Below are 27,044 nucleotides of genomic sequence, written 5' to 3' on the forward strand. Positions count from 1 at the left end.
GGTAACATCGGGGGCTTATCTACAGCATTCCAGAATGATGTAGATAAGCCCCTGATGCCGGTGGGCTTACCTCACCCGCGAGTTTCGGGGTGACAGGTTCCCTTTAATGTTCAATTATGCATTTCATTTCATTCATCTCTGGGGGAGGGGGTGTACTTTCAATGCACTAGGACGCTGTCCAGTCATAAAGGGCAGCGCCATAAGGAGCGAAAACTATTCGCCCGCAGATCTGACTGAAGCAAAATGACACTCCCATGAGGACCGTCCCGCATCCTCGGCTGCCCCCCACGAACTCCCTCACTTTTCCTGCTGCATTGACCCTGATGCTACTGTCTCGGTGCATTACTAACAAACTGTCCCGGACGGGAGGTGTTGTCAGCGTGGTCACATGCGCCTGTCTCACAAATACAAAAAAGACATTTATTTTTCAGACTTTTATTACTTTAAAATAATATTGAACCGATCAGTGTCATCTGCAAATATGGCATATTTTACTCTATATACCAGCTTCAGCGTCATTACAGGGGATGCGCCAACAGCCCATACTGACAGCTGGTGGGATCTCATAGACCAGAGGGAACACCTTCTAAACCCCTGAGTATCGGCAGCTTCCTCTCTGGTGGTCCCAGCCGTTCCATGTATTACGTGGCTTGTGCTCTGGTAATGTATGGCTGACCACAGTTTGAGCTGTTGACTGAGCCAGCCATATCATTGTGGTCATGTTGAGACAAGCCCTTTGCTAAATATATTGAAACGTTCTGATCTCTGTGGCTCCTCAATGATTTGTGCTCCAGTTTTCACTATATTAGAAAGGAAAGGAGCACTTTCATTTGTACCCGCACAAATCTGAAATGTATCACCTATCCCTGGAGAGGAAATAAATGTCATTCAACTAAAAGCCTATCAAAGGGCATGCCTAGCCTAGAGTCTAACCTGGAGTCTTCCATCTACAACACCTTTTCTAGAAGTACTGTAGGTTGTTTTTTTTTTATTATTATTTTTGAGGCGGTATTCCTTTCCCTTTGTCCCTGTCGTTAAACATATCCGTTTATCCTTTTTTTGACCCTCAGCATTTTCTTAAACCTTTAATTTTAGTGAATGTATTTTTGTACAGAACTAAGCAAACATGAATTATTTTCTTGTTGCTTGAGGTTTGAGCTATCCTACTGTGTAATCTTACAGAACACAAAGCCATAGCATTTAAGCAGTGTGACATCTAAACTATATTTCTGCATATTTTGTCAATTTACTTTAAATTCTACTGTATCAAAAAGCTTGGCACTCAATAATGCTTGTAGAAAATAGTCATTTATTTTGCATCAGGACAAACAGATCAGCTGTAGCTCGTATCTTGCTAAATGTTTTCGGTCCTTTGTGGACCTTCCTCAGAGCAAGTTTATCTGGAGCGTAGGATCTGGACATATAAGGGAGTCACGCTGCCTCAGCGTCTCAGCACGCCACCAGCGCTCCAGGCAACAGAACGTGCACAGTGTGGGCACATCGTATGCCCAAGCAGCTTAATCTGCTCAGTCACGGTCTCCATTAGTGCCTCTGAAATTTGCCTCTACATATAGTGTCAGCATACTCATGCATCTGGTTATATGTCCAGATCCTACGCTCCAGATAAACTTGCTCTGAGGAGGTTCCACAAAGGACCGAAAACATTTAGCAAGATACGAGCTACAGCTGATCTGTTTGTCCTGATGCAAAATAAATGACTTTATTTTCTACAAGCATTATTGAGTGCCAAGCTTTTTGATACAGTTGATTTAAGGGGCTGGAAACCCTACTTGAGCACCTCTACTCACAAATCTATAGAGTGCCGTGTATCTTGTTCTTGTTACTTTAAATTCTAGTCATCCACACAGTGCTTGATTTCAGCCTGACGGTCTAGAAAATCGAATAGAAAATATATTTTTTGTTTTTTTCAGATTTGAAAGGGTGATAGACAACACAACAGTGAAGATGGTCCCAATCAAAATTGTCCATTCTGAAAGTCATGCCGAGAAGGAAAGCAGGATCAACTTGCTGAGTGCCATTGAGCCACCTGCCTTACCAACCGGTCTCACCAAAGACCAGATCAAAACCCTTAGCACATCTGAACAGTCCTATTCCCGCTTTTGTGCTTATACAAGACATGACAATGATTCAGACGACCAGTCCAGAGCGTCCAACAGTCTGTCAGTCCAGGACTTTGAAGAGAATGCCAGTCCTGACCTATCTCTTACACCTGGTAATTCCAAGGGCAACGATTTGATCTATGCTGATCTGAAGTCTGAGGAACTGGTGAGGGAAATTGTAGGAAAAGATAAGTCTCTTGCGGATATTTTACATCCTAATGCCAAAATGATGACCACAATGGACCTTATGGAAGGAATATTTAGAAAAGATGAAAATCTTCTTGAGGAAGCACAGCAACGCAGGAAGATAAATCCAAAAGTTCCATCTCCAAGGCCTCCAGAGGAAAAGTATGTATATTCATGTCATCCATTACATAACTGCATTTTATGTTTTTAACCAATATATTGAGACAACAAGATTGAAGACCAAATAGCAGATTGCTCAAAAATATCAGAGAAGGAATCTGGAAGTTTTGGAGCATTGTTGGCTATGGGGAAAACACGCATTTTTATCTTTTTGCTAAGTTTTGGTAATAATGTGTATTGGGTACTTGCTGCCTACACTGTAATAAGACATATGGGGCATGGTTACATAGGTTGAAAAAGACCTAAGTCCATCAAGTTCAACCTTTCTCCACCAATAATACATTGGTACAAAGTACTGCAGTGCGCAGGCACCGGAAAGGTCAGAGAGGCCCGGCGCCTGCGCACTGCAGTACTTTGCTCTGCCCTCAACAGGGCAGACAAAGTACGCCTGCGCTGGAGCCGTGGCTGAAGATCAGAAGAGGACGTCTTGGAATGAAGATGGGAGGCGCCGCAGCGGACCAGAGACACCCATCCGACCGGACCAGTAGCAGGACCGCCCCTGGGTGAGTATAACATCGGGGGCTTATCTACAGCATTACAGAATGCTGTAGATAAGCCCCTGATGCCGGTGGGCTTACCTCACCCGCGATTTTCAGGGTGACAGGTTCCCTTTAATATCTTGTTTGCTTTTGTGGCTGCTGCCTGACATTGAGTACTTCTGTTCAGCTTACTTGTAAGGCTGGGTTCACACTGCATTAGTGTGACCCGTTAAACGGACTACGTTACACCGCGGCATAACGTGGTGTAACGTAGTCCGCTAACGCCGCCATTACTTTCTATGGCGGACGCATCGCTAGCGCACGCCCACAATGGGCGTGCGCTAGCGATGTGCTGTCATTGAGTGACGGACCCGAGACGTGGGCTGCAGCGTTTCCGGGTCCGTCACTGCTAGTGTAGATGGAGCTAGCAGATAGCGCTGTGCCAACGTCAGCACTTGCGTTAGCGCAGTCCGTTTAACGTATGCGTTGAACGGACTGCACTAACACAATGTGAACTTAGCCTAACCAGAATACCCTTTTCCTGTTCTGTAGTCCCAAGTATGCTCCCATTTAATATGTATGCAGCAATAGGATTACTCCGTCCTAGGTGCATCTGATTTTATTAGTTCGGTCGTGTCTGACTGTTGGATACTTTAAAAGTCATTCCTCGCCATGCTTCCCTGTTTTTCACGGCTTCTATCAATTGCTTCATGTTCATTCTCCTGTCATTATTGATTTTATTCGGTCATTGGGCCTATAGTCTTTTCCTCGTTTCTTTTCATCACTGACCATTCCAAGTAGCATCTACCGTTCTAGTGAATTAGCCCTCATCACATTGCAAAATAGGTCAGTTTCTGTCTTGTGATCTTTCCTTCCAGGATTTATATGATCTCGAGCAGTGATGGCGAACCTTTTAAAGACGGAGTGTCCTAACGGCTACCCAAAACCCACTTATTTGTCACAGCAATGTAACCTGGGCCTGGTGCGGACCCCACAGGAGACAATGGGGCTTGAGCCGGACATTACAGGAGGCATTGGGGCTGGTGTGGACATCGCAGGAGGCATTGGGGCTTGTGCAAATATTACAGGAGGCACTGGGGCTGGTGCGGACATCACAGGAGGCATTGGGGCTGGTGCGGACATCACAGGAGGCATTGGGGCTGGTGCGGACATCACAGGAGGCATTGGGGCTGGTGCGGACATTACAGGAGGCATTGGGGCTGGTGCGGACATCGCAGGAGGGATTGGGGCTGGTGTGGACATCATAGGAGGCATTGGGGCTGGTGCTGCCATTACAGGGGGCATTGGGGCTAATGCTGACAATACAGGAGGCATTGGGGCTGGTGCGGACATCGCAGGAGGCATTGGGGCTGGTGCGGAGATCGCAGGAGGCATTGGGGCTGGTGCAGATATTACAGGAGGCATTGGGGCTGGTGTGACAACAGGAGGCATGCAAAATACTCACCTCTGCAAAATATCCACACACACTGCTTCTCTGTAAAATATACACACACACTGTCACTCTGCAAAATACACACACACACTGCCCCTCTGTAACATGCGTGCACATACACACTGCCCCTCTGCAAAATACACACACACTGCCCCTCTGCAACGTATGCACAAACACACTGCTCCTCTGAATAAAGCAAACCCCATCCTCACACACTGCCTCCAGTAAAGCTGTGTCCCCTTTCACAATTACCCCACCCCCCTTACACACTTATATATCTAATGTTCGGCTCCCCCTCTTACGAGTGCCCATGCGGTCTCCACTCCTGTGTGGCCCCAGGCGGCAGTGTGATGTCAGTAGTGTGATGACGTCGTCACACTTCTGCACGTCTGACCTGGGGCTGACAGGCTCCTCTGCTCCGGTCCCGGCACAACACTGGTCACTATTCACGTCTCAAATACTTCAAACACAACAAGGCAAATTCATTTGAAAATGGAAAGAAGGGAGTGGTGTCTCCCGGGCCTGGCGTATGTGGCCACAGTGAGGGCTCAGAGTGTCCCCTATTGCACTCGTGCCATAGGTTCACCATCGCTGATCTAGAGCATCTTGTTACTTTGTTACTGTTTGTAGCCCAATACTGTATAGTTGCTCTGAGTGGATCGTGCCATTCATTGGCAGGAAGTAAAAACCCGCGGCTTTGCCTTTAAGAGCTTCTCGATACGATATGCGTACTTGACCTTACCATGCGGGCAGCAATGCATAGTGCTGTATGTTTGTTGTAGCTATAGATATATTATGGTTTGTCTGAGTAACACGGTGACTTATCTCCCACAGAAAAGAAGATCTGAGTAAAGCTGCAGCAATCTCTCTGACAACCAGCTCTACCTACTACAGCACCTCTGCACCTAAAGCCGAGCTCCTCATCAAAATGAAAGACATGCAGGAACATCAGCACAATGACGAGAGCTCGGAGGATGAGATGGACCATAACCTGTATGAGAAAAAGGTAACAATGTAGTGACGATGGCAGCTTGGCAATTTAATACGCCATATACTTGGCCAAACATTTTTGACTAGTGACGGTTTTAGTAAGTAAATGTATACCCCATGAAGATAAAATTCTGCTGCACCTTTTCTTAGTGTTTGTAGTATTCATCTGTTGCTCCTTCTTGGAAATTGAGAACGGTATGAGAACCGGGTATTACATGTCCCATTATCGGAGGTGTGTTATCGCAAGCTCTGATTGGACAGTGCTGGGACACGCCCCTAATTGTTTCAATTTATGCCTACATTTTTGAGAGTTATAATAGAGGAACGGCATAACACAAAGGTATAAGAAAAGATGCTCCAGAATTGTTATTTTAAGGGTTATTTACCTAAACAAACCTGTCGGGGGAGAGGAGAGATCTTTAATAGTTTTCAGCAATATAACATTTTTATGAAATTATTGGATCATGGTTGAGGTTGAATAGTATACTATAAGATAAAACTCTACATTACCAAGCTATGTTCTAACTGGTAGGTTCTCTTTTACTTTACTTTCTATCATGTCTGATAACACTAATTACCTGCAGATATGGGCTTATTCTACAGGTTAGTAGTGTTGTGAAAATGTCCGGCTGCTGTACTGAAAGTGCGGCACCTGGGGAAAAATTAAGTTTATTTCTCTCGGAAGCGACTGCTGTCAGATAAACAGGTGTGCCCGAAGTAATTAGTCACTGCACACACTACTATGAATGGCGGCTAAAAACACATAGAACAATATCGTCCCGGATGAAAAATAACAACGTTTATTAAGAAAAATATTTATACACTGAAAAAAGTAACAAAATAATGAAAATGCTGACACAGTAGTCAGTTTAGAACACAGGTGTACAGCACAAGGTCCCACACTATTTTAGTGGATGGAAATTCCATTAGATGGCAGCAAATTAAAGTGCCAGTGCTTATATGGTTAATGCCCCCATCGGTACATGTTTCCATAAAGATACTATCACTGAATGCCTCATATACAGAATAGTACAAAACAGGTAAGTGGGGTTGAGAGACACAAGTGAGGAATCAAAAACGGAGAGGTGTTTATCACTAACAGGAGTGATAAGGTGTATATCATTTTAAGAGGACACAATCAGCAAAGACAATACTGTAATCCAAGGGTCTTACCCATAGTCTCCACTGTCAGCCCTAGCCCTCTCTATTTTTGATTCCTCACTTATTTTTCTTAATAAACTTTGTAAATTTTTATCCAGGACGATTTTACTCTGTTTTTTTTGTGTTTTCACCATTTATGGGAGTGTCCTGTATTAGTGTGGCCCCCTCCACCACTAGCTATAGGGTCTGACTTAGTATTATTATGTACTTGTATATTAATGACGGCTGTAGGCACACCCCACCACTTTGACATCTAGCTCCAGATTAATGCACTGCAGAGGCGGCTGTCAGTCAGTGCTGGCTGTCAGTCCGTGCTGGCTGTCAGTCCGTGTCGGGGCTTGCTTACTATGAGCGGTGACCATAATTGCTCCCAGCACACCTGTAACTGAAAGCTGGTGGCTCCCAGGAGAAATAAAGTGCATCCTCTCCCAGGTGTCGCACTTTCAGTACTGCGGCCGGACTCTTATATGGCGCTATTAACTTGCAGCCTAGCTCGATATCTGCAGATTAATGGCATTATCTGACATGACTGGTTCCCCTTACAAGAATGTCAATGATGGTGTCAGTTGATCACCTACTTTCAGATGGCATTCTACCGTAGTAAAGGGAAATGCCAGCTGATAAACATTTCCGTTGGATTTCGTGATACTGCCTCCCTCTCCTCCTCTATTTTCCGACTGTAAACCTGGAGAACGTGTTGCGTTGAATTTTTATTACCAAACCTGGGGATCTCATTATACGAGACTGATGGTTCTGTAGATGAGATTTTCCTCAAGCGATTATTCATGCCTCAGCTATAATACATGATCATCTCTGGGCCAGGCCAGCTCTTCTCTAAGAAGACTTATTACGCAGTGTCCCCTTTGCGCTGAGCTGACTAAAACTGAATGGCTTACATGTGAGGCCTTCTAACATTACCTTCACTGCAGAATTCATTTTCAACCTCAAAGCTGTTTACATTTCTTTTCCAAGCGTCTGTGCAAGCCATAAAAAGACAGTGTGAGAAAACAACATATTTTTCTCAAAATGATTTTATATAAGAATACACCAGGGGTAACTCAATCAACCCGTCATAGCCTTGCCCTACTAAAAAATGACTCTTATTAACCCTTCAACACCCTGTAGTACGAGGGATTTGTGTATTAATATTACTAGAGGGCCTGTGGTGTCTTTGTATACTTTTTCAGTGCCCTAAGGCCATCCCTGTTGGTTTTGCCATTAATCACTTTACTGTCCTAGATCACAAAGGATGTTATAACTCATTCATATATTTGCCCATATTACAGCCCAAAAGATACATGTCCAGGCTGTGTTTACTCTCCATTTGCTATTGGAACCTTCCTGTTGTATTTCCACTGACATAGAATGTTTTCTAACTTTTGAATGTACTCTCTTCCTCTGTACCCTTTCTGTTCCTGTACACAACTCTACTCTACCAGTCGAATTTTATCTTCTACATCAGTATAGCTGTGTGGTTTTACATCATTGTTAGCTCCGCTCTTCATGCACAATGCAGTTTGCAGTAATAGGCATCGCTGGTCTGAAACACAAGATGAACTGTGTGTGTTGACTGCAGCAGACAGAGCAGTGATATGAAACTGTTAATGCTACTCTGATCATGTATGTGGCAGAAGATAATCCTCTGCCATATGCATCAGCAGAACAGCATTTGCAGTTTCATTTCATTGATCTGTCAGCAGCTGGCAACAAACACATCTTAACTTACATAAAATATATTAAAATGGTGGCGCAAAGTGTCCCCTGCTATCAACACCTCCTGCTGCAATACCAACAAACTTCCACCAAAGGTTTGTCAAGGATGTACAAAAAACAAAATATATGATTATATGCACGGAGTAAATATATAGGTATGCGCTGGAGCGATAGCGGCAATAATAGAAAGGAATAAAATCTTATAAGACAAAAATACCCCAGTTTAAAAAAATGAAAATAATCTGGTCTCCAAATCACCGCCGATATAGTGGCAGTGTGTTTGCTTCACAGGGCAAAAAAAGTATGTGGCAATGCTTAGAGATTGTTCCTACCTCCGTTGCTGGCTGATGAGTATGAACGTTCCTCCTGCGAGAGAGATGTCCGTCCGATGAAAATGATATGAACGGGTGGCTGCCCTGGCCGGCGGCAAGCCACCTTTTATGCCAGTTATAAACTGGTTCACAAGATAAGCAGCTATATAAGGATTGTGAGTACGGTGCAGGGACCAACCCTGAGGAAGGAGACAGGCGTCTCCGAAACGCGTCGGTAGTTTGGCCCTAGCTGCACCTTGTACTCACTCATTCACCGGGAGATACGGTCACGTGACTCACTACGTCACCCAGGTCCTGCGCACCGCTTGTACTCACCGCCGCTATCACACGCGGTGTCGGCTCTGCAGGATCCCGTCTCCACCCGGAGATCAGTTGGAGGTGGCTTGCCGCCGGCCGGGGCAGCCACCCGTTCATATCATTTTCGTCGGACGGACATCTCTCTCGCAGGAGGAACGTTCATACTCATCAGCCAGCAACGGAGGAAGGAACAATCTCTAAGCGTTGCCACATACTTTTTTTGCCCTGTGAAGCAAACACACCGCCACTATATCGGCGGTGATTTGGAGACCAGATTATTTGCATTTTTTTAAACTGGGGTATTTTTGTCTTAGAAGATTTTATTCCTTTCTATTATTGCCGCTATCTCTCCAGCACATCTTAACTTACGTTTCAGCTCTGTGCTACATAGTTATTGCAAACTCCGTTGTGGAAAATGTGGAAATTTTCTAACAATGATGTAAAACAGAACATTTAATTCATCAGGTAGGGTCGTGTACAGGAACAGAGAGTGCACAAAACATAAGAATTATAACCTTAGCTTAAATAGATAACTCAGAGTTTGGGCTAGTCATCAAACGCACAAGGGAAGGGGGATCTACAACACTGAGCAGAAGCAAGTACTGCTGGGAAATGTAGTTTTAGAAGTTAGTTAAAGGACTGACAATTCTGCTATGTGAAGGTGAATGCATAGGGGGCAGATATAGATGAAAATAAGACCGTAAGGTACTAGAAGGAAACATTAGCATTAAGATGCATTTGCACTTCAAGATGATCATTAAACAAGTCTTCCTACGAGTGTTCGTTTTACCATAATCTTTCAGTCTAAACAGGCTGCTGATCACTGTATATTAACAATAATGCATTTACTGCACTTTATTAAAAATATAATTATGGGTATAACCCTTTAACAATAAAGAACATTTTCATTATCCCTTACTACCTATTCTGTAGTGGAGTGTAAGTATCTGCATCGAACTTATGGCTTCATTATGTGGACACTGTATGGAAGTATTGTGCGAATACTGTATCTAATTTGATCACCATTTGGTGGTAATATGCTGTCACTAAAGGAACAAGTGCATTATGTCTGTTGTGTAAAAACATGTTACAAGTTCTGCGTTGCGGGGTTTGCGGCTGCGCCTCTGTAAGAGATGCAGGAAATGGATACAGATTTATAGAAAATCTACGGTTTACAAATCTGTAGATAGGCTTCCTAGGAATTTGGCTTTGTTGGCCAAGGAGATTTTTTTTTTTTTTTTTAAAGTACTGTATTATTTTTCTTATTCCATATAAAATGAACTTCAGTTGTCCCAAATAGACATAGAAATTTACTACGGTGTTTTATGGCACTGGGAAGTTTTAGTAAAGTTCCATTCCAATTTGGTAAATTTTCCTGCAGTTATGTTGTGATGTTGAATATAACACACATAATCCATTAGATGTCATTATTTAGCATATTTTCCTCTCTTCACCACAGCAAGAACTCATCGACAGCATCAGTAAGAAGCTACAAGTCCTACGTGAGGCCCGAGAAACTCTCTTAGAGGACATCCAGTGTAATAATGCGTTAGGAGAGGAGGTTGAGATCATAGTGAAAGAAGTCTGCAAAACAAATGAATTCGACAAGTTCCGAATGTTTATTGGTGATCTGGAGAAAATAGTAAATCTACTGTTGTCACTGTCCGGAAGGCTCGCTCGGGTGGAAAATGCCCTTAATAACCTTGATGAGAATGCCTCCCCAGAAGAAAGGGTATGTAGAAGTGTCATGATCAAGTCCTCTTCAGCTCTTGGGGACCATATTAATAGCATTTATCTAGACTATCCAGTTTTCTGATTTGGTCATTCATCTTGCTGGCATGTTCATGATGCTTGTGTTCATATAAATCCATTTTATTTTTGGCCATCATATTAAGGAATGTGTCCCCAACATGAGCTCTTAAGTTTTTGGTCTTCCAATTCTAATAAATGCTTGTCTATCTTTTCAGCGGACATTAGTTGAGAAGAGGAAGTTGCTGACGAGACAGCATGAAGATGCAAAGGAATTGAAAGAGAACCTGGACCGCCGCGAGCGCACCGTCTTTGACATTTTGGCTAGTTACCTTAATGAAGAAAACCTTGCAGACTATGAGCACTTTGTGAAGATGAAATCGGCCCTCATCCTCGAGCAGCGTGAACTGGAAGACAAAATCAAACTGGGAGAAGAACAATTGAAATGCCTCACCGATAGCCTCCCTCCGGAACGTACAAAGTAGAGAATGGCAGAGCCAAAGCTGGACTTGTGGCCGGCCTTCCCTGCACGTTTCTTAATCTCCATCCAGCAAAATGACCAGATGAAAATGCTTCTCACTAGCAATAATGTTGTTTTTTTTGTTTGATTGGAATTCTATATATTTAATTTTTTTTTTTTTTTTATGACGGACTCCATATTTTAGATCCATAGGTATTTCTGTTAGAAATGTAAATGTACAATTTGAAATCCTCCGTATAGTGAACTATTCCATTATTCTGCATGTAGCCATGGTCTCTTCTGTTTTATGTGTAACATTCAGTTTAGGAAATTTCTGCAATGAATCAAGTGACCGCAAATCTGATCTCGTTGAATCTTGTCCTGTAGAACGATTGCAGATAGAATAGTTGATATTTTTTTCTGTTTCTCATTTTTCTTGTCTGATCTCATCCCACCACAGTTATGCAGAGATTTTATTTATCAGCCTGAAAATCTGCTGTTGTCTCATTTTCTCCTGGAGAAAGATAATAAACATGAAAAACAAATGGCGTCTATCTGTAATTGTTGTGGATTGGTGGATCATACCGGCACCGTATATACAAAGTGACTTCATACAGATAAATGAGCATGCACGTATAAGAGGGGTATATGGCATTACGGGGGCTCCTTCCTTTTCCCTAATAAGTAACATTCACATATTGCAAGTTATTTGGGTTCTCAGATATTATTGTTTACTAAAGATACCAAATGAAATTACACTTTCCCCTGTCCCCAAAATCTGCTGCTTCGCAGTAACCATTGACTCTGCCCTTTCCTTCAAACCGCACATCCAAGCTCTTGCCGCCTCCAGCTCAAAAATATTTCCAGAATCCGTCCTTTCCTCAACCCTCACTCTACCAAAATGCTCGTGCATGCCCTAATCATCTCCCGCCTCAACTACTGCAACATCCTCCTCTGTGGCCTACCTTCTAACACTCTCGCACCCCTCCAGTCCATCCTTAACTCTGCTGCCCGGCTAATCTCTCTCCTCGCTACACTCCTGCTTACCCTCTTTGCAAATCCCTTCACTGGCTCCCAATTTCCCAGCGTATCCAATTTAAACTACTAACACTGACTTACAAAGCCATCCATAACCTTTTTCCTCCTTATATTTCCAAACTTCGGTAATCTGTCACCATCTTCCTTCACGTAATCTCCGGTCCTCCCAAGACCTCCTTCTCTCCTCCACGCTTATTCGCGCCTCACCCAATCGCCTCCAAGACTTCTCCCTAATATCCCACATCCTCTGGAATTCTGTGCCCTGACACGTCCTTTTATCCACCACATTTGGATCCTTCAAAAGAAACCTGAAAACCCACCTCTTCAAAGAAGCTTACAGCCTGTAATGACTACACAGCCACCTCAACACCATCGGAACTACTGCAACCCTCGACCTACTGTCTCCTTCCCCATAATCCTGTAGAATGTAAGCCGCAAGGGCAGGGTCCTCTTCCCGCTGTATCAGTCTGTCATTGTTAGTTTTGTTTACTGTAAGTGATATTTGTATTTTGATGTAACCCCTTCTCATGTACAGCACCATGGAATTAGTGGTGCTATATAAATAATACCAAATTAACCAGTTTTGAAGGTGTAAGATTGGACACCATACTGTAGATTAATTAAGGCCTAAACTGTAACTCATTGGAATGAATGGCGAAAAATGTATTGTAATATGTGCATGCCTTTTAATATACACTGCTCAAAAAAATAAAGGGAACATTTAAACAGTATATAACTCCAAGTAAATCAAACTTCTGTGAAATCAAACTGTCTACTTAGGAAGCAACTGTTTGACAATCAATTTCACATTCTGTTGTGCAAATGGAATAGACAACAGATGGAAATTATTGGCAATTATCAAGACACACTCAATAAAGGAGTGGTTGTGCAGGTGGGGACCACATCTCGGTACCAATGCTTTCTGGCTGATGTTTTGGTCACTTTTGAATGTTGGTTGTGCTTTCACACACGTGGTAGCATGAGACGGACTCTACAACTTACACAAGTGGCTCAGGTAGTGCAGCTCATCCAGGATGGCACATCATTGCAAGCTGTGGCAAGAAGGTTTGCTGTGTCTGTCAGAGTAGTGTCCAGAGGCTGAAGGCGCTACCAGGAGACAGGCCAGTACACCAGGAGACGTGGAGGGGTCCGTAGGAGGGCAACAACCCAGCAGCAAGACCCGCTACCTCAGCCTTTGCGCAAGGAGGAACAGGAAGAGCACTGTCATAGCTCTGCAGGATGACCACCAGCAGGCCACAAATGTGCATGTGTCTGCACAAACACAGACTCAATGAGGATGGTCTGAGTGCCCGACGTCCACAGATGGGGTTTGTGCTCACAGCCCAACACCGTGCAGGACGATTGGCATTTGCCACAGAACACCAGGATTGGCAAATTCGCCGCTGACGTCCTGTGCTCTTCACAGATGAAAGCAGGTTCACACTGAGCACATGTGACAGAGTCTGGAGACGCCATGGAGAGCGATCTGCCTTCAACATCCTTCAGCATAATCTGTTTGGCAGTGGGTCAGTAATTGTGTGGGGTGGCATTTTTTTGGAGGGCCGCACAGCCCTCCATGTGCTCATCAGAGGTAGCCTGAATGCCATTAGGTACTGAGATGAGATCCTCAGACCCCTTTTGAGACCATATGCTGGTGCGGTTGGCCCTGGGTTCCTCCTAATGCAGAACAATGTCAGACCTTGTGGCTGGAGTGTGTCAGCAGTTCCTGCAAGATGAAGGCATTGAAGCTATGGACTGGCCAGCCCGTTTCCCAGACCTGAATCCGATTGAACACATCTGGGACATCATGTCTTGCATCATCCACCAACGTCACGTTGTACCACAGACTGTCTAGGAGTTGGCAAATGCTTTAGTCAAGGTCTGAGAGAAGATCCCTCAGGAGACCATCCGCCGCCTCATCAGGAGCATGCCCAGGCTTTGTGCAGAGATAATAAATGCACATGGAGGCAACACACACACATCTGAACATAATTTCCTTATCTTGAGGCATTTCCAGTGAAGTTGGATGAGCCTGTAATTGGATTTTCCACTTTGAATTTGAGTATCATTCCAAATCCAGACTTCCATGGGATATTCATTTGGATTTACATTGATCATTTTTATGTTTGTGTTCTCAACACATTCCACTATGTAATGAATAAAGATTTGCAACTGAAATATTTCATTCAGTGATATCTAGGATGTAGTATTTTAGTGTTGCCTATATTTTTTTGAGCAGTGTACTTGATGCAACTTCAACTGTTCTACAGACAGATGATATCTATTCCTGATGTGAATCAGCATGGATTTGTTAGGGTTTTCCTTCAGTTTCTGATGAATCAGATGAAAACTTGCCGACAGGGTTGTGGAGTCGAAGTTGTGGAGTTGAAGTCAGTGTCCATTTTGGTGGAGTCGGTATAAAATGGACCGACTCCAACTCCTAAAATATGTAATAAATTGGGTTCAGTAGGTCAGTTAAGGATGTGCTGCAAATTTTTTCATAAGAATTTGGGAAAGTTATGAAATGTCCTATAAATGTTCATTCTGCTACTGATCTAAGGATCTCGGCTTTTAGTTGAGATGAATCTATGCTGCACTTTAAGTACATGCTCAGTAGTGAACAGTGCTGAGGAGTCAGTCAGGGAAATTGAGGAGTCTGAGTTGGAGGTTTGACTTACTGACTCCACAGCCCTACTTGCCGTACCGTACTCTTCAGGTCAACCGCACTCCCTTTTCTCAATAGTTTTTGAAAACTCACAGTTGTGTTGGGCTACTTTCACACAATTAGGTTTTCAGTGTCAGGCTAAATCCGGCTAATTTTCAAAAAACCGGATCAGGCGAATGTTGCCGCCGGATCAGATTTTTTCCCATAGACTTGTATTGGTGCCGGATTGCCCCAGATTTCATTACGTTTTGTCCGGTTTTCCCCGCTTCCGGTTTCTTGAAAAAAACGTCCACAGCAACGTTTTTGTCTCCGGTGAAAAAGCCTGAAGTGCCGTATCCGGCACTTCCAGCTGTTTGCTAGAATGGAAGCCTATGGGAGCCGGAAGGTGCCAGATCCGGAAAAAGGCGGATCCGGAGGCCTGATCTGGTTTTTTAAACTGAGCATGCTCCAAATTTTTTTTATCCAATAGTCTAGATAGGCTCGCCAGATCCATCATAAAAACGGATCCGTCGCATCAGTTTTTCACAATCTGCGCCGGATCCAGTTTTTCCAAAATTCGCCGAATTTAGCCTGACACTGAAAACCTGATGTGTGAAAGTAGCCTTAGAAACCAATAATCTTAACTCCGAAAGACTGGTGCAAAGCCATTAATAAATCTAGTTGAATGTTTTTATTGGCTTTCTGCCTTTTGTATTTACTTGTGAGATTTTTTTCATGCAAGGTCTCTCGTGGCTTGCAAAAGGAAATTTTTAGGAACAATAAACACAGGAAAACTTTTAAAGACTGCACTAGAAGATAGATAGCTTAAAGTAGGTTAAATGACTTGTAATGTGCACTTTAGTACATCATGTATCCTTTTAGCTATGTAAATACCAGCAGCTGTCCTTTACTCTATCTATGCTGGTTGGTGATGATGAGTGTTATTTAGCCTTTAATGTCTTCCAGTCCCTAATTACTGACCCTGGATGTCACTCCTTCTTTAGATTCCAATAACATGCTGGGTCTGGATGATGTAATAAGGGGAATCTGTCAGCAGAATACCCCTTCCCACCCAAACAATCATATGCACATGTAGCTCTTACCAAGAGAAGCCCAGAAATAAGTTCAACTGGACTGTCCACTCCGCCTTTACTCTAAAAAGAGAAGAATGAATTCTGTTCAAGTCCGGGCTTCCCACTGTCTCACTTTTTGACAGCTGTGTGAGACTTCTTGCTTCTCAAAAAAAGAGAATTTAATACCTTATGTTGAATGTAACATGGATCTCTGTATAGGGAGCTGGGGAATAGGTAAAAGCTACAGACTTCATTATGTGGTGTAAACATTGTGTAGCAAGAGACTCCGTAAGCAGCTATGTCCTCTTTCTTCAGCTAGTCTGTGGAATACTCAGACATTCCGTTATATGGCTTGATATATAACCATATTCACTATGAAAATTAAGTTCTGGCTAGTGGATGAAGGAGAAGAATATTTCGACCTAACTTATTTAATTGATTCATCTTTCATTGGTATGCATTGGTGAAACAATTCACCATGTTTGTGAATCCATTTATGTGAATTCTGGAGAAAGCGAAGTTAAATGATTCTCCCATTGTATTCAGTTGAGTAGCAACCTTACAAAACAGACAAATTGATGAGCCCCCCACCCCTAAAGCTGTGTCCATATATTGTGGCGCTGTTGAAATTTTTGGAGCCTCAACATTTTTGCAGCAATTTTCCAAAATCGCTGCAAAGTGATGAGTTTTTTGCCGTGATTGTAGCGACAAAAAGAAAGCAACATACATATAATAGCAGTGTTCAAAAACATGAGTTAATCACAGAATCTTTAGACTAGTTTTTATTTCCATGCATTGGGAACATTTTGCACTGTTTTCTAATTCAAAGCATGAAGAGAAATGTATATAATTTTAACTACTTTACAGAAAATAACAAAAAGTGAACATTGTGCGGTTCTAAAAAAAAATAGCAGTGTCTGCATTTGTCTTTACAATCTCATAATTAGTACTTTTTTTGTGGATTTCGCATTCCTGTGAATCACTAACCTAATACAGTATTTAGTTGTATACCCACAGTTTTTAGAACTGCTTCACATCTGTTTCATAGAGCCAACCAACTTCTGGCACCTGCAACTGTTGTTCGAATATAGGCTGCATGAAGTACATCCCACAATTTTTTGGCATTGTTGGTTTTGCCTCAGAAACGACATTTTTCATGTCACCCCACAAGTGTTCAATTAGATTAAGGTCCGGGGATTGGGCTGGCCACTCCATAACCTCAATTTTGTTGGACTGGAACAAAGATTTTGCTGGTTGCGGCTCAATGTCCTGTTGAAAACCCAGTTCAAGGGAATATCTACTTAAGCGTAAGGCTACATGACCTCTTCATGTATTTTAATATATGCAAACTGGTCCATGATCTCTGGCATGCGGTAAATAGGTCGGCATGATAGTAAGAGAAACATGCCCATACCATGATGCTTGCACCACCATGCTTCACTGTCTTCAGAGTGTACTGTGGCCTGAATGCAGAGTTTGGGGGTCATCTGACGAACAGTCTGCATCCTAGGACCCAAAAAGAACAATTTTACTTTCATCAGTCCACAAGATGTTCCTCCATTTCTCTTTAGGCCAGTTGATGTGTTCTTTGGCAAATTGTATCCACTTCAATACATGTCGGGTTTTTTTTGTTTGTTTGGTTTTTTTACTTTACGGGGACTACTTGCTAAGAGATTAGCTCCACACGTATGTCTTCTGTCACAGTACTCACAGGTAACTTAAGATTGTCTTTGATCATCCTGGAAATGATCACTGGCTGAGCCTTTGCCATTCTGGTTTTTCTTCCATCCATTCAAATGGTCTCTCTGCTTTTCTTTTTTCATTTTAAAGCATTGGAGATCATTTTAGCTGAACAGCCTATCATTGTCTGCATTTCTTTATAAGTTTTACTCTCTTCAATCAATTTTTTAACCCCCTAACGTCCAATGACAGACACGGTCATCATTGGACACCTCCCCCTGTTTGGTGTGGGCTCTGGCGATGAGCCCACTCCTTTTCCAGCACATGACAGCTGATCTGATTAGCTGACATGTGCCCGGGAACAGCCGCGGGTGGAATTGCGATTCACCCGCAGCTGTTATCATGTTAAATTTAACATGGACCGACAGGAAACGTGTCATTACCTCCTCCCAACGGTGCCCGTGTCACATGACCGCGGGTTGCCGATTGGTTGGCATGACAACCCAGGGTCAGCAGGAGACCCCTGTGGTTGTCATTGCTGGATCGCTATGAGCGCCACCTGGTGTTCGGCGCTCATAGCAAGTGAGCATATTTGCTACATAGAGCCATGCTGCATCCCTGCTCTATGTAGCAGAGGCGATCGGACAAGTGCAGCTTCTAGTCTATTGAAGCACGTAAAAAGTAGAAAAATATATATATTTTTAAAAATCTAAAAAAATAAAAAGTTCAAATCATCCCCCTTTCGCCCCATTCAAAATTAAGCAAAAAAAAATTCAAATATACACGTTTGCTTTCGCCATGTTCAGAATCGCCCAATCAATATATAAAAAGAATTGATCCAATCGGTAAACGGCGTAGCGAGAAAAAAATCGTAACGCCAGAATTTTTTTTTTTTTTGTCCCTACAATATTGCAATAAAATGCAATAACGGACGAACATATCTGCAGTGGTGGTATCAATAAAAATGTCTGATCGGCCCACAAAAAATAAGCCCTCACCCAACCCCATATCCCAAAAAATAAAGACGCTACGGGGCTCGGAAAAGTCAACTTTTTTTTTTTTTTTTTACAAAGTTTGGAATGTTTTTTTCACCACTTAGGTAAATAATAACCTAGACATATTTGGTGTCTATGAACTCGTAATGACCTGGAGAATCATAATGGCCGGTCAGTTTTAGCCTTTAGTGAACCTAGCAAAAGTCATATAAAAAACAAGTGTGGGATTGCACTTTTTTTGCAGTTTCATCTCACTTTGAATTTTTTTCCCGTATTCTATTACACGGTATGGTTCAAAATTACAACTCGTCCCGCGAAAAACAAGCCCTCATATGGCCATTTTTACCAAAAAATTAAAAAAATTATGGCTCTGGGAAGAAGGGGAGCAAAAAATGAAAATACAAAACCAAAAATACCCATGGTCGTTAAGGAGTTATTCAAAGTACACTGTTCTTCTGAATAATATCTTGAAAGACCTATATTTCTCAGGCTTTCATGGAGAAATGCCTGTCAACATATCCTGGCTTCACCCTTAAATAAGGGACACCTGAATCACACCTGTTTCTTCCCAGAATGATTGACTTCACTAATTGAACTCCACACTGCTTTTATTTTGAACACACCCTTATTCAATTAATTATTCTAATACATAGAATCAAAATCATGCAGAGCATGAATACGGAGTTTGTTTCCTTAGGATCTACGGCACCAACTGGGAAATTGACATGTGGAAATATAATTTATACCAAAAACAGTGATTGATCTGGTTAGTCACATTGGACTGCTAGTATTTTAAACACTACTGTGCAAACATGACCTAAATCCTGCAGATATAAGCGCTATGCTCCAATTACCATTCAGATTTTTTTGACTAATAAATATATATAGAGAGAGAGATTAAAAGCTGACAGATGCTACTTATAGAATAGGTTAGAATAGAAATATACACATAGTATAGATGTATGTGTGTATATATATATATGTATATCTAATATATAATTGCCTAGAATACTACTTCCTGCAATTTGTGCCAACTTCCGTGGCTTTGTCCGGAGCTAATGTCCGGAGATTAATTGCCTAGAATACTACTTCCTGCAATTTGTGCCAACTTCCGTGGCTTTGTCTGGAGCTAATGTCCGGAGATAAGTGACGTCAACAGTGTCCAGTGTCTGATTGGTTGCCGCCTGCTGCGAGCGACCAATCAGAAACGTGCCGTACTGTGACACACTCCGCCCGCCATTTTGGTGTGATTTTTTTAATTTTTACCTCACAGCAAGTTTCTACTGCGTGGAGGCGGGCCCAGTGACGTTGCACTTCAAGCTCCTGCTGAATTTCGTCAAAAAAATGATAATACCATTTACCAAAACTATATATATTTAGTTGTGAAGTGGTTCAGTGACATTTTCACACCAATTTTGAACTTTTGTTTGGTGTTTTCTCCATATACTGCCTATTATTCACTGACTGTTATACTGAGAGACTGCCGTTTATTAACCTCTTCTTTGCCACATTGGGTATATTGCTCGATTATTTGCCACATAAGGACATTGTCCATTATTGCCCAGCAATTTCTCTGCAATATAAACTGCCTATTTATTAATATCTGCATTCCTGCAAAGAACTATTGCCTATTATTAACTGGCTATTTTCCTACTACCTGACACTGCCTCTTATTAACCTGTTGTTTGCCACCACCACGCTTAAAGCTGTTTAGCTTAGCCAACATGAGCTCTAATAGTAAGGATACTAATGACACAGAGCCCAAAGCTGCTGATGGCGCACGTAAGATTAGGTCTGATAAAAAGTATACTAATAATGCAGAGCAAAAAGACGCCGATGCCGCACGTAAGCGCAAACAGCGTGCTAACAAGAGTACAGAGATTAGATGCAAGCGCATGGACACTGTTAAGTATGCTAATGACAGAGTCCAAAGCTTATGATGGCGCACGTAAGATCAGGTCTGATATAAAGTATGGTAATGATGCAGAGCGAAAAGCCGCCGATGCCGGACGTAAGCGCAAACAGCGTGTTAACAAGAGTACAGAGGATAGATGCAAGTGCCTGGATACTGTTAAGTATACTAATGACACAGAGCCCAAAGCTGCTGATGGCGCACGTAACATCAGGTCTGATAATAAGTATACCAATGACGCTGAGCGAAAAGCCGCCGATGCCGCACGTAAGCACAAACCGCGTGCTAACGAGACTGCAGAGGACAGACAAGCGCCTGGACACTGTTAATGCTGCTTGCAATAAACGCATTACTAATGAGTCTTTTGAGGACAAAACTAATCGATTAAGTAATAAAGCTGCTGCTGCACGCTCTCAACGTTGCAAACATAATATTTCCACGTCCTCAGTCATAGATTCTGCCCACAATACAGCTTCTTTGTCTCCATTCATAGAATGTGTGCAGCTTGAAGCTCCTTTAGCCGTTGGTAACTCTGCACGTAAGCGCAAACACTGTCCTACTTACACTCCAAATGATAAACGCCGTCGCCTGCACACTGTTAAGTCTGCTTATAAAACATGCTTCACACCTGACTCTTCTAAGGCAACAAACAAACCATTACCAAATGCAGCTGGTGCACGCCGTGAATGGCGCAAAAAAACCGCTTGCACCTCCATATAAACTCTGACCACGATACACCTTCCAACTCCTCAGTGATTGAATCTGTGGACAGTGAAGATCCTCTACCAGGTCCACGCTTTATATATGTTGGCTTACAGAAACATTCCAATGCTCCGTTATCACAACCTGTACCTCAACATCCTACAGGTTTTACTAATGATGACAGTACCATAGTAGAACACTCCTGTGGTCCTATGAACTATTTATCTGAACATTGTCAAGCATTACATTTTAATGCTGAGATACCAGCAGATAAAAATTTTACTCTGTGTTGTCACAAGAGTAAAGTGCATATACCTATACCCCAATATCCCGATGTCTTTAAACGATTGCTGACAGGGGAGAGTGAGTTCAGTAAGAATCTCATGGAAAATATTCGTAGTATTAACAGCTCATTTGCTTTCGCCTCCATGGGTGCCAATATATCCCCTCCACCTGGACATGGCCCTTACTGTTTCCGTATACATGGACAAATACAGTGGGGCAAAAAAGTATTTAGTCAGTCAGCAATAGTGCAAGTTCCACCACTTAAAAAGATGAGAGGCATCTGTAATTTACATCATAGGTAGACCTCAACTATGGGAGACAAACTGAGAAAAAAAAATCCAGAAAATCACATTGTCTGTTTTTTTAACATTTTATTTGCATATTATGGTGGAAAATAAGTATTTGGTCAGAAACAAAATTTCATCTCAATACTTTGTAATATATTCTTTGTTGGCAATGACAGAGGTCAAAAGTTTTCTGTAAGTCTTCACAAGGTTGCCACACACTGTTGTTGGTATGTTGGCCCATTCCTCCATGCAGATCTCCTCTAGAGCAGTGATGTTTTTGGCTTTTCGCTTGGCAACACGGACTTTCAACTCCCTCCAAAGGTTTTCTATAGGGTTGAGATCTGGAGACTGGCTAGGCCACTCCAGGACCTTGAAATGCTTCTTACGAAGCCACTCCTTCGTTGCCCTGGCGGTGTGCTTTGGATCATTGTCATGTTGAAAGACCCAGCCACGTTTCATCTTCAATGCCCTTGCTGATGGAAGGAGGTTTGCACTCAAAATCTCACGATACATGGCCCCATTCATTCTTTCATGTACCCGGATCAGTCGTCCTGGCCCCTTTGCAGAGAAACAGCCCCAAAGCATGATGTTTCCACCACCATGCTTTACAGTAGGTATGGTGTTTGATGGATGCAACTCAGTATTCTTTTTCCTCCAAACACGACAAGTTGTGTTTCTACCAAACAGTTCCAGTTTGGTTTCATCAGACCATAGGACATTCTCCCAAAACTCCTCTGGATCATCCAAATGCTCTCTAGCAAATTTCAGATGGGCCCGGACATGTACTGGCTTAAGCAGTGGGACACGTCTGGCACTGCAGGATCTGAGTCCATGGTGGCGTAGTGTGTTACTTATGGTAGGCCTTGTTACATTGGTCCCAGCTCTCTGCAGTTCATTCACTAGGTCCCCCCGCGTGGTTCTGGGATTTTTGCTCACCGTTCTTGTGATCATTCTGACCCCACGGGGTGGGATTTTGCATGGAGCCCCAGATCGAGGGAGATTATCAGTGGTCTTGTATGTCTTCCATTTTCTAATTATTGCTCCCACTGTTGATTTCTTCACTCCAAGCTGGTTGGCTATTGCAGATTCAGTCTTCCCAGCCTGGTGCAGGGCTACAATTTTGTTTCTGGTGTCCTTTGACAGCTCTTTGGTCTTCACCATAGTGGAGTTTGGAGTCAGACTGTTTGAGGGTGTGCACAGGTGTCTTTTTATACTGATAACAAGTTTAAACAGGTGCCATTACTACAGGTAATGAGTGGAGGAAAGAGGAGACTCTTAAAGAAGAAGTTACAGGTCTGTGAGAGCCAGAAATCTTGATTGTTTGTTTCTGACCAAATACTTATTTTCCACCATAATATGCAAATAAAATGTTAAAAAAACAGACAATGTGATTTTCTGGATTTTTTTTTCTCAGTTTGTCTCCCATAGTTGAGGTCTACCTATGATGTAAATTACAGATGCCTCTCATCTTTTTAAGTGGTGGAACTTGCACTATTGCTGACTGACTAAATACTTTTTTGCCCCACTGTATATCATCGTACTGGAACTCTACATCCCAGTGATGATCAAGTTCCAGCTTATGCCCAACTGTATATTTTGGATACCGCTACCGCGAATGAACAACGTTTAAACTGTGAACAAAATCAAAAATGTCATCCCACTTTGATGAGTATAATTGCTGTTCAGATAGACAATGTGAATCCCTTTGTTGCTGCCTACAAAATGTTACGAGATGTGGAACATGAAGAACATCTTAAAGCTGAAGCTAATGGCACTCTCATGCCAAATATCATCATGGCCCTTAAACAAGATCGGAATCAAGACCCTCGCCGATATAATAATACAACTGTCAATGAAGTTGCTGTCGTATTTGAAAATGACAATGTAGAGCCACCATTTAATCGTGATATTTTAATACATTTACAACCGGACCCCAAAAATCCTTTGGCGCCAAGAACACAACAGGTCAGCATTCTACACAGTAATTTAGATGCTTTACTCTATCCTTTATTTTTCCCTTACGGAGACCAGGGCTGGCATGATGGCCTCAAGCAACAAGGGCAAAGTCCACGCAGAGTTACACAACTGCAATATTACTGCTATGTGCTGTCTGTCCGTAATCAGTTTAATCCACTCCTGAATGGTGGCAAACTCACTCAGCAGTACTTAGTGGATGCTTATGTGAAAATCGAGGCAAATCGCCTAAATTATATCCGTCAACACCAAAAGGATTTGAAAGTAGAGGATTATTGTGTACTCCAGGAACATCTCCAGAAAAAATCCATTGAGAAGGGCATCCCCATTGGAAAAACGGTCATTTTACCATCTTCGTTTGAAGGCAGTCCCAGGAATATGCAGCAGCGGTACCAGGATGCCATGGCTATTGTGACTAAATATGGTCGTCCTGATCTATTCATCACCATGACCTGTAATCCGAAATGGAATGAGATTACTGAGAATTTGGAACCTTGGCAGCGTGTGGAACATAGACCTGATTTGGTGGCACGTGTTTTCAAAATAAAACTGGAAGCACTCTTAAAAGACATTAACAATGGATTATTTGGGAAAGTTTGCGCTATGGTTCATGTAATTGAATTTCAAAAACGTGGCCTTCCACACGCTCACATTTTGATTATTCTGGACAGCAACTCCAAATTAAGGACTGAGGAGGACATAGACAATACAGTGTGGGCTGAAATTCCCAATCCTACCCACTACCCTCAGCTCCATAAAAGTGTTCCCCAACATATGATTCATGGTCCGTGTGGAGAACACAACCCAATTTTTCCCATGTGGATCTGGGGAAGTGTACAAAAGGTTTCCCTAAAGATTTGCAACCAAGAACCATCATAGCTAAGGACGCCTATCTTACTTACCGCAGACACTTTGGCCCATCTTTTCAACACCATTCTAACATGATTGATAATTCGTGGGTGGTTCCATATACCGGTAATCCGTTCCTGCTATTAAAATACAAGTGCCATATAAATGTCGAAGTTTGTGGTTCCATTCAGGCTGTGAAATATTTATTTAAATACGTCTACAAAGGACATGATAAAGCCAATCTTGAAATCTGCCAGACTAACATCCAACATGATGAAACACACCAATTCATGGATTCAAGATATGTCAGTGCACCAGAGGCAGCTTGGCGAATATTCTCATATCCAATGCATAAACAATCTCATAGCATCATTCGCCTTGCTGTACATCTACCGCATTCTCAGCCACTCTATTTTCATGAGGATGACTCTATTGGAAACATCAAACAAAAGCTCCATCAAAATTCTACACTTATGGCCTACTTCAAGCTTAATCAGAACGACCATCATGCTCATATTTATTTATACCGTGAAATTCCCGAAAACTATGTTTGGAAAGAAGGTTCTTGGGAAGTTAGAAAGCGAGCAGGTGGTTCTGTGATTGGACGAATGTATACTGTCAGTGTGAAAGACCAAGAACGCTACTATTTAAGATTGTTATTGTTACATGTCAAAGGTGCAACCAGTTTTGACAGCATAAAAACTGTACACGGAGTCACACATGAAACCTTCAAAGATGCGGCATTAGCTCTTGGCTTACTATTTGATGATAGTCTGTGGAGAAATACATTACTTGATGCCAGTATTCTCAACATGCCAGCAGAGCTACGTGACATGTTTGCCTACATTTGTATTTTTGGTCCTCCAGCTAAACCTCGGGACTTATGGGATGAATTTAAGGAACACTTTGTAGAAGACTACTGCCATGCATACCACTCCGACACTCTGGAGTGTGTCAATTGTGAAGGCTATGCTATGACAGATGTCCAACATGTTCTTAAAGCTCATGGCAAAACTTATATTGATTTTAATTTACCACGTCCAGTCAAGAAACAACACCTCCTCCCACAGTATGATAAAGATTATGAGTTATCAGCAGCTGCTGAAATGAAAGCTACTCTAAATGAGGACCAACTTTTTGCTTTTGATGCTATCACTCAAGCTTTAGAAGACACTAATTCTACAGCAAAGTGTTTTTTCCTTGATGGTCCTGGTGGCAGCGGAAAAACGTACCTATATCATCTACTCCTACATCAGCTAAGAGGACAAGGAGACATTGTGTCACCTGCTGCCACTACTGGAATTGCCGCCAACTTGCTACAAGGTGGACGAACCATTCATTCTCTTTATGGGATTCCAATTCCTGTGAATGAAACATCTGTTTCCAGGATTAAGAATGATACCGATGCAGCAAAAGATTTGCACAGCACTAAACTTTTTATTATTGATCAGTGCACAATGCTATCCAAATATGCATTGCATGTCATTGATAGAGTTTTACGTGATGTCATGACAACAAATGTAGCTCACAAAGAAAAAACACCGTTTGGAGGTAAAGTGATTGTTTTTGGAGGCGACTTTAGACAATGTCTTCCTGTCATCCCTCATGTGACAAGAACTGATGTTGTAGAGAGCTGTATAAAATATTCACAACACTGGCAACATTTTACTCGCCTGCCACTTATTAACAACATGCGCTCCATTGATCCTCACTACAGCAGTTGGTTGCTTCAACTGGGAAATGGTGAACTATCTAATGAACATAACCTTGGAGATGATGTAATTGAAATTCCTCCAGACATGGTATGTACTGGCTCTTTAATAATTGAATTTTTTGGAGATAATCTTTGTATTGATGTGAATGACACCGAAAGTATAAATACAGCTGCATCTCATGCAATTTTATGTCCAAAAAATGAGGACGTTGAGAAAGTCAATTCCCAAGTCATGGATTTATTGATAGGTGACTGTACTGAATATATCAGTGATGATTCCATCGATCCTGATGAAGCTGATGACCTCGATCAATACCCACTTGAGTTTTTGAATTCACTAACACCAACTGATATGCCTTCACATCGGCTGAAACTTAAAATTGGCACCATTGTCATGTTATTACGTAATGTGAACACGAACAAAGGTCTCTGCAATGGTACGCGGCTCATTGTCACTGCCTTACATGCCAATATCATACTGGCTAAAGTAATTAGTGGGTCAGCAGCAGGAAATGTGGTATTCATTCCACGAATTGATTTGTGTCCATCAGAGACTGGATTACCTTTTAAATTAAGACGGAGACAATTTCCCATCAAGCCCGCATTTGCAATGACCATAAATAAATCTCAAGGCCAGACCCTCCATCGAGTTGGCATTTATCTACCAGAACCTGCTTTTGCCCATGGTCAATTGTATGTTGCTTTTTCCAGGGTGAAGCAATGTTGCAATGTGAGGGTTAAAGTGGTTAATACACCACTTCAAGGACAATT

The 27,044-nt window shown here is 42.3% G+C and overlaps 1 protein-coding gene across 6 annotated transcripts in view; it reads left to right on the forward strand.

The window, feature by feature from the left end:
* The window catches only part of SHROOM2 (shroom family member 2), a 215,854-nt gene extending 204,189 nt beyond the window's left edge, over positions 1 to 11,665 (forward strand). For all 6 annotated transcript variants that reach the window (XM_069761588.1, XM_069761589.1, XM_069761593.1 and 3 more), the window contains 4 exons: positions 1,932 to 2,468; positions 5,253 to 5,424; positions 10,371 to 10,643; positions 10,879 to 11,665. In XM_069761588.1, the coding sequence (XP_069617689.1) occupies positions 1,932 to 2,468; positions 5,253 to 5,424; positions 10,371 to 10,643; positions 10,879 to 11,145 (1,249 nt within the window). In that variant the 3' untranslated portion in view covers positions 11,146 to 11,665. The remainder of the gene's footprint in view (positions 1 to 1,931; positions 2,469 to 5,252; positions 5,425 to 10,370; positions 10,644 to 10,878) is intronic.
* Positions 11,666 to 27,044: the final 15,379 nt, after the last annotated feature.

Source organism: Ranitomeya imitator, chromosome 3 (genome assembly GCF_032444005.1).
Source record: "Ranitomeya imitator isolate aRanImi1 chromosome 3, aRanImi1.pri, whole genome shotgun sequence".
Lineage (NCBI taxonomy): Eukaryota > Metazoa > Chordata > Amphibia > Anura > Dendrobatidae > Ranitomeya > Ranitomeya imitator.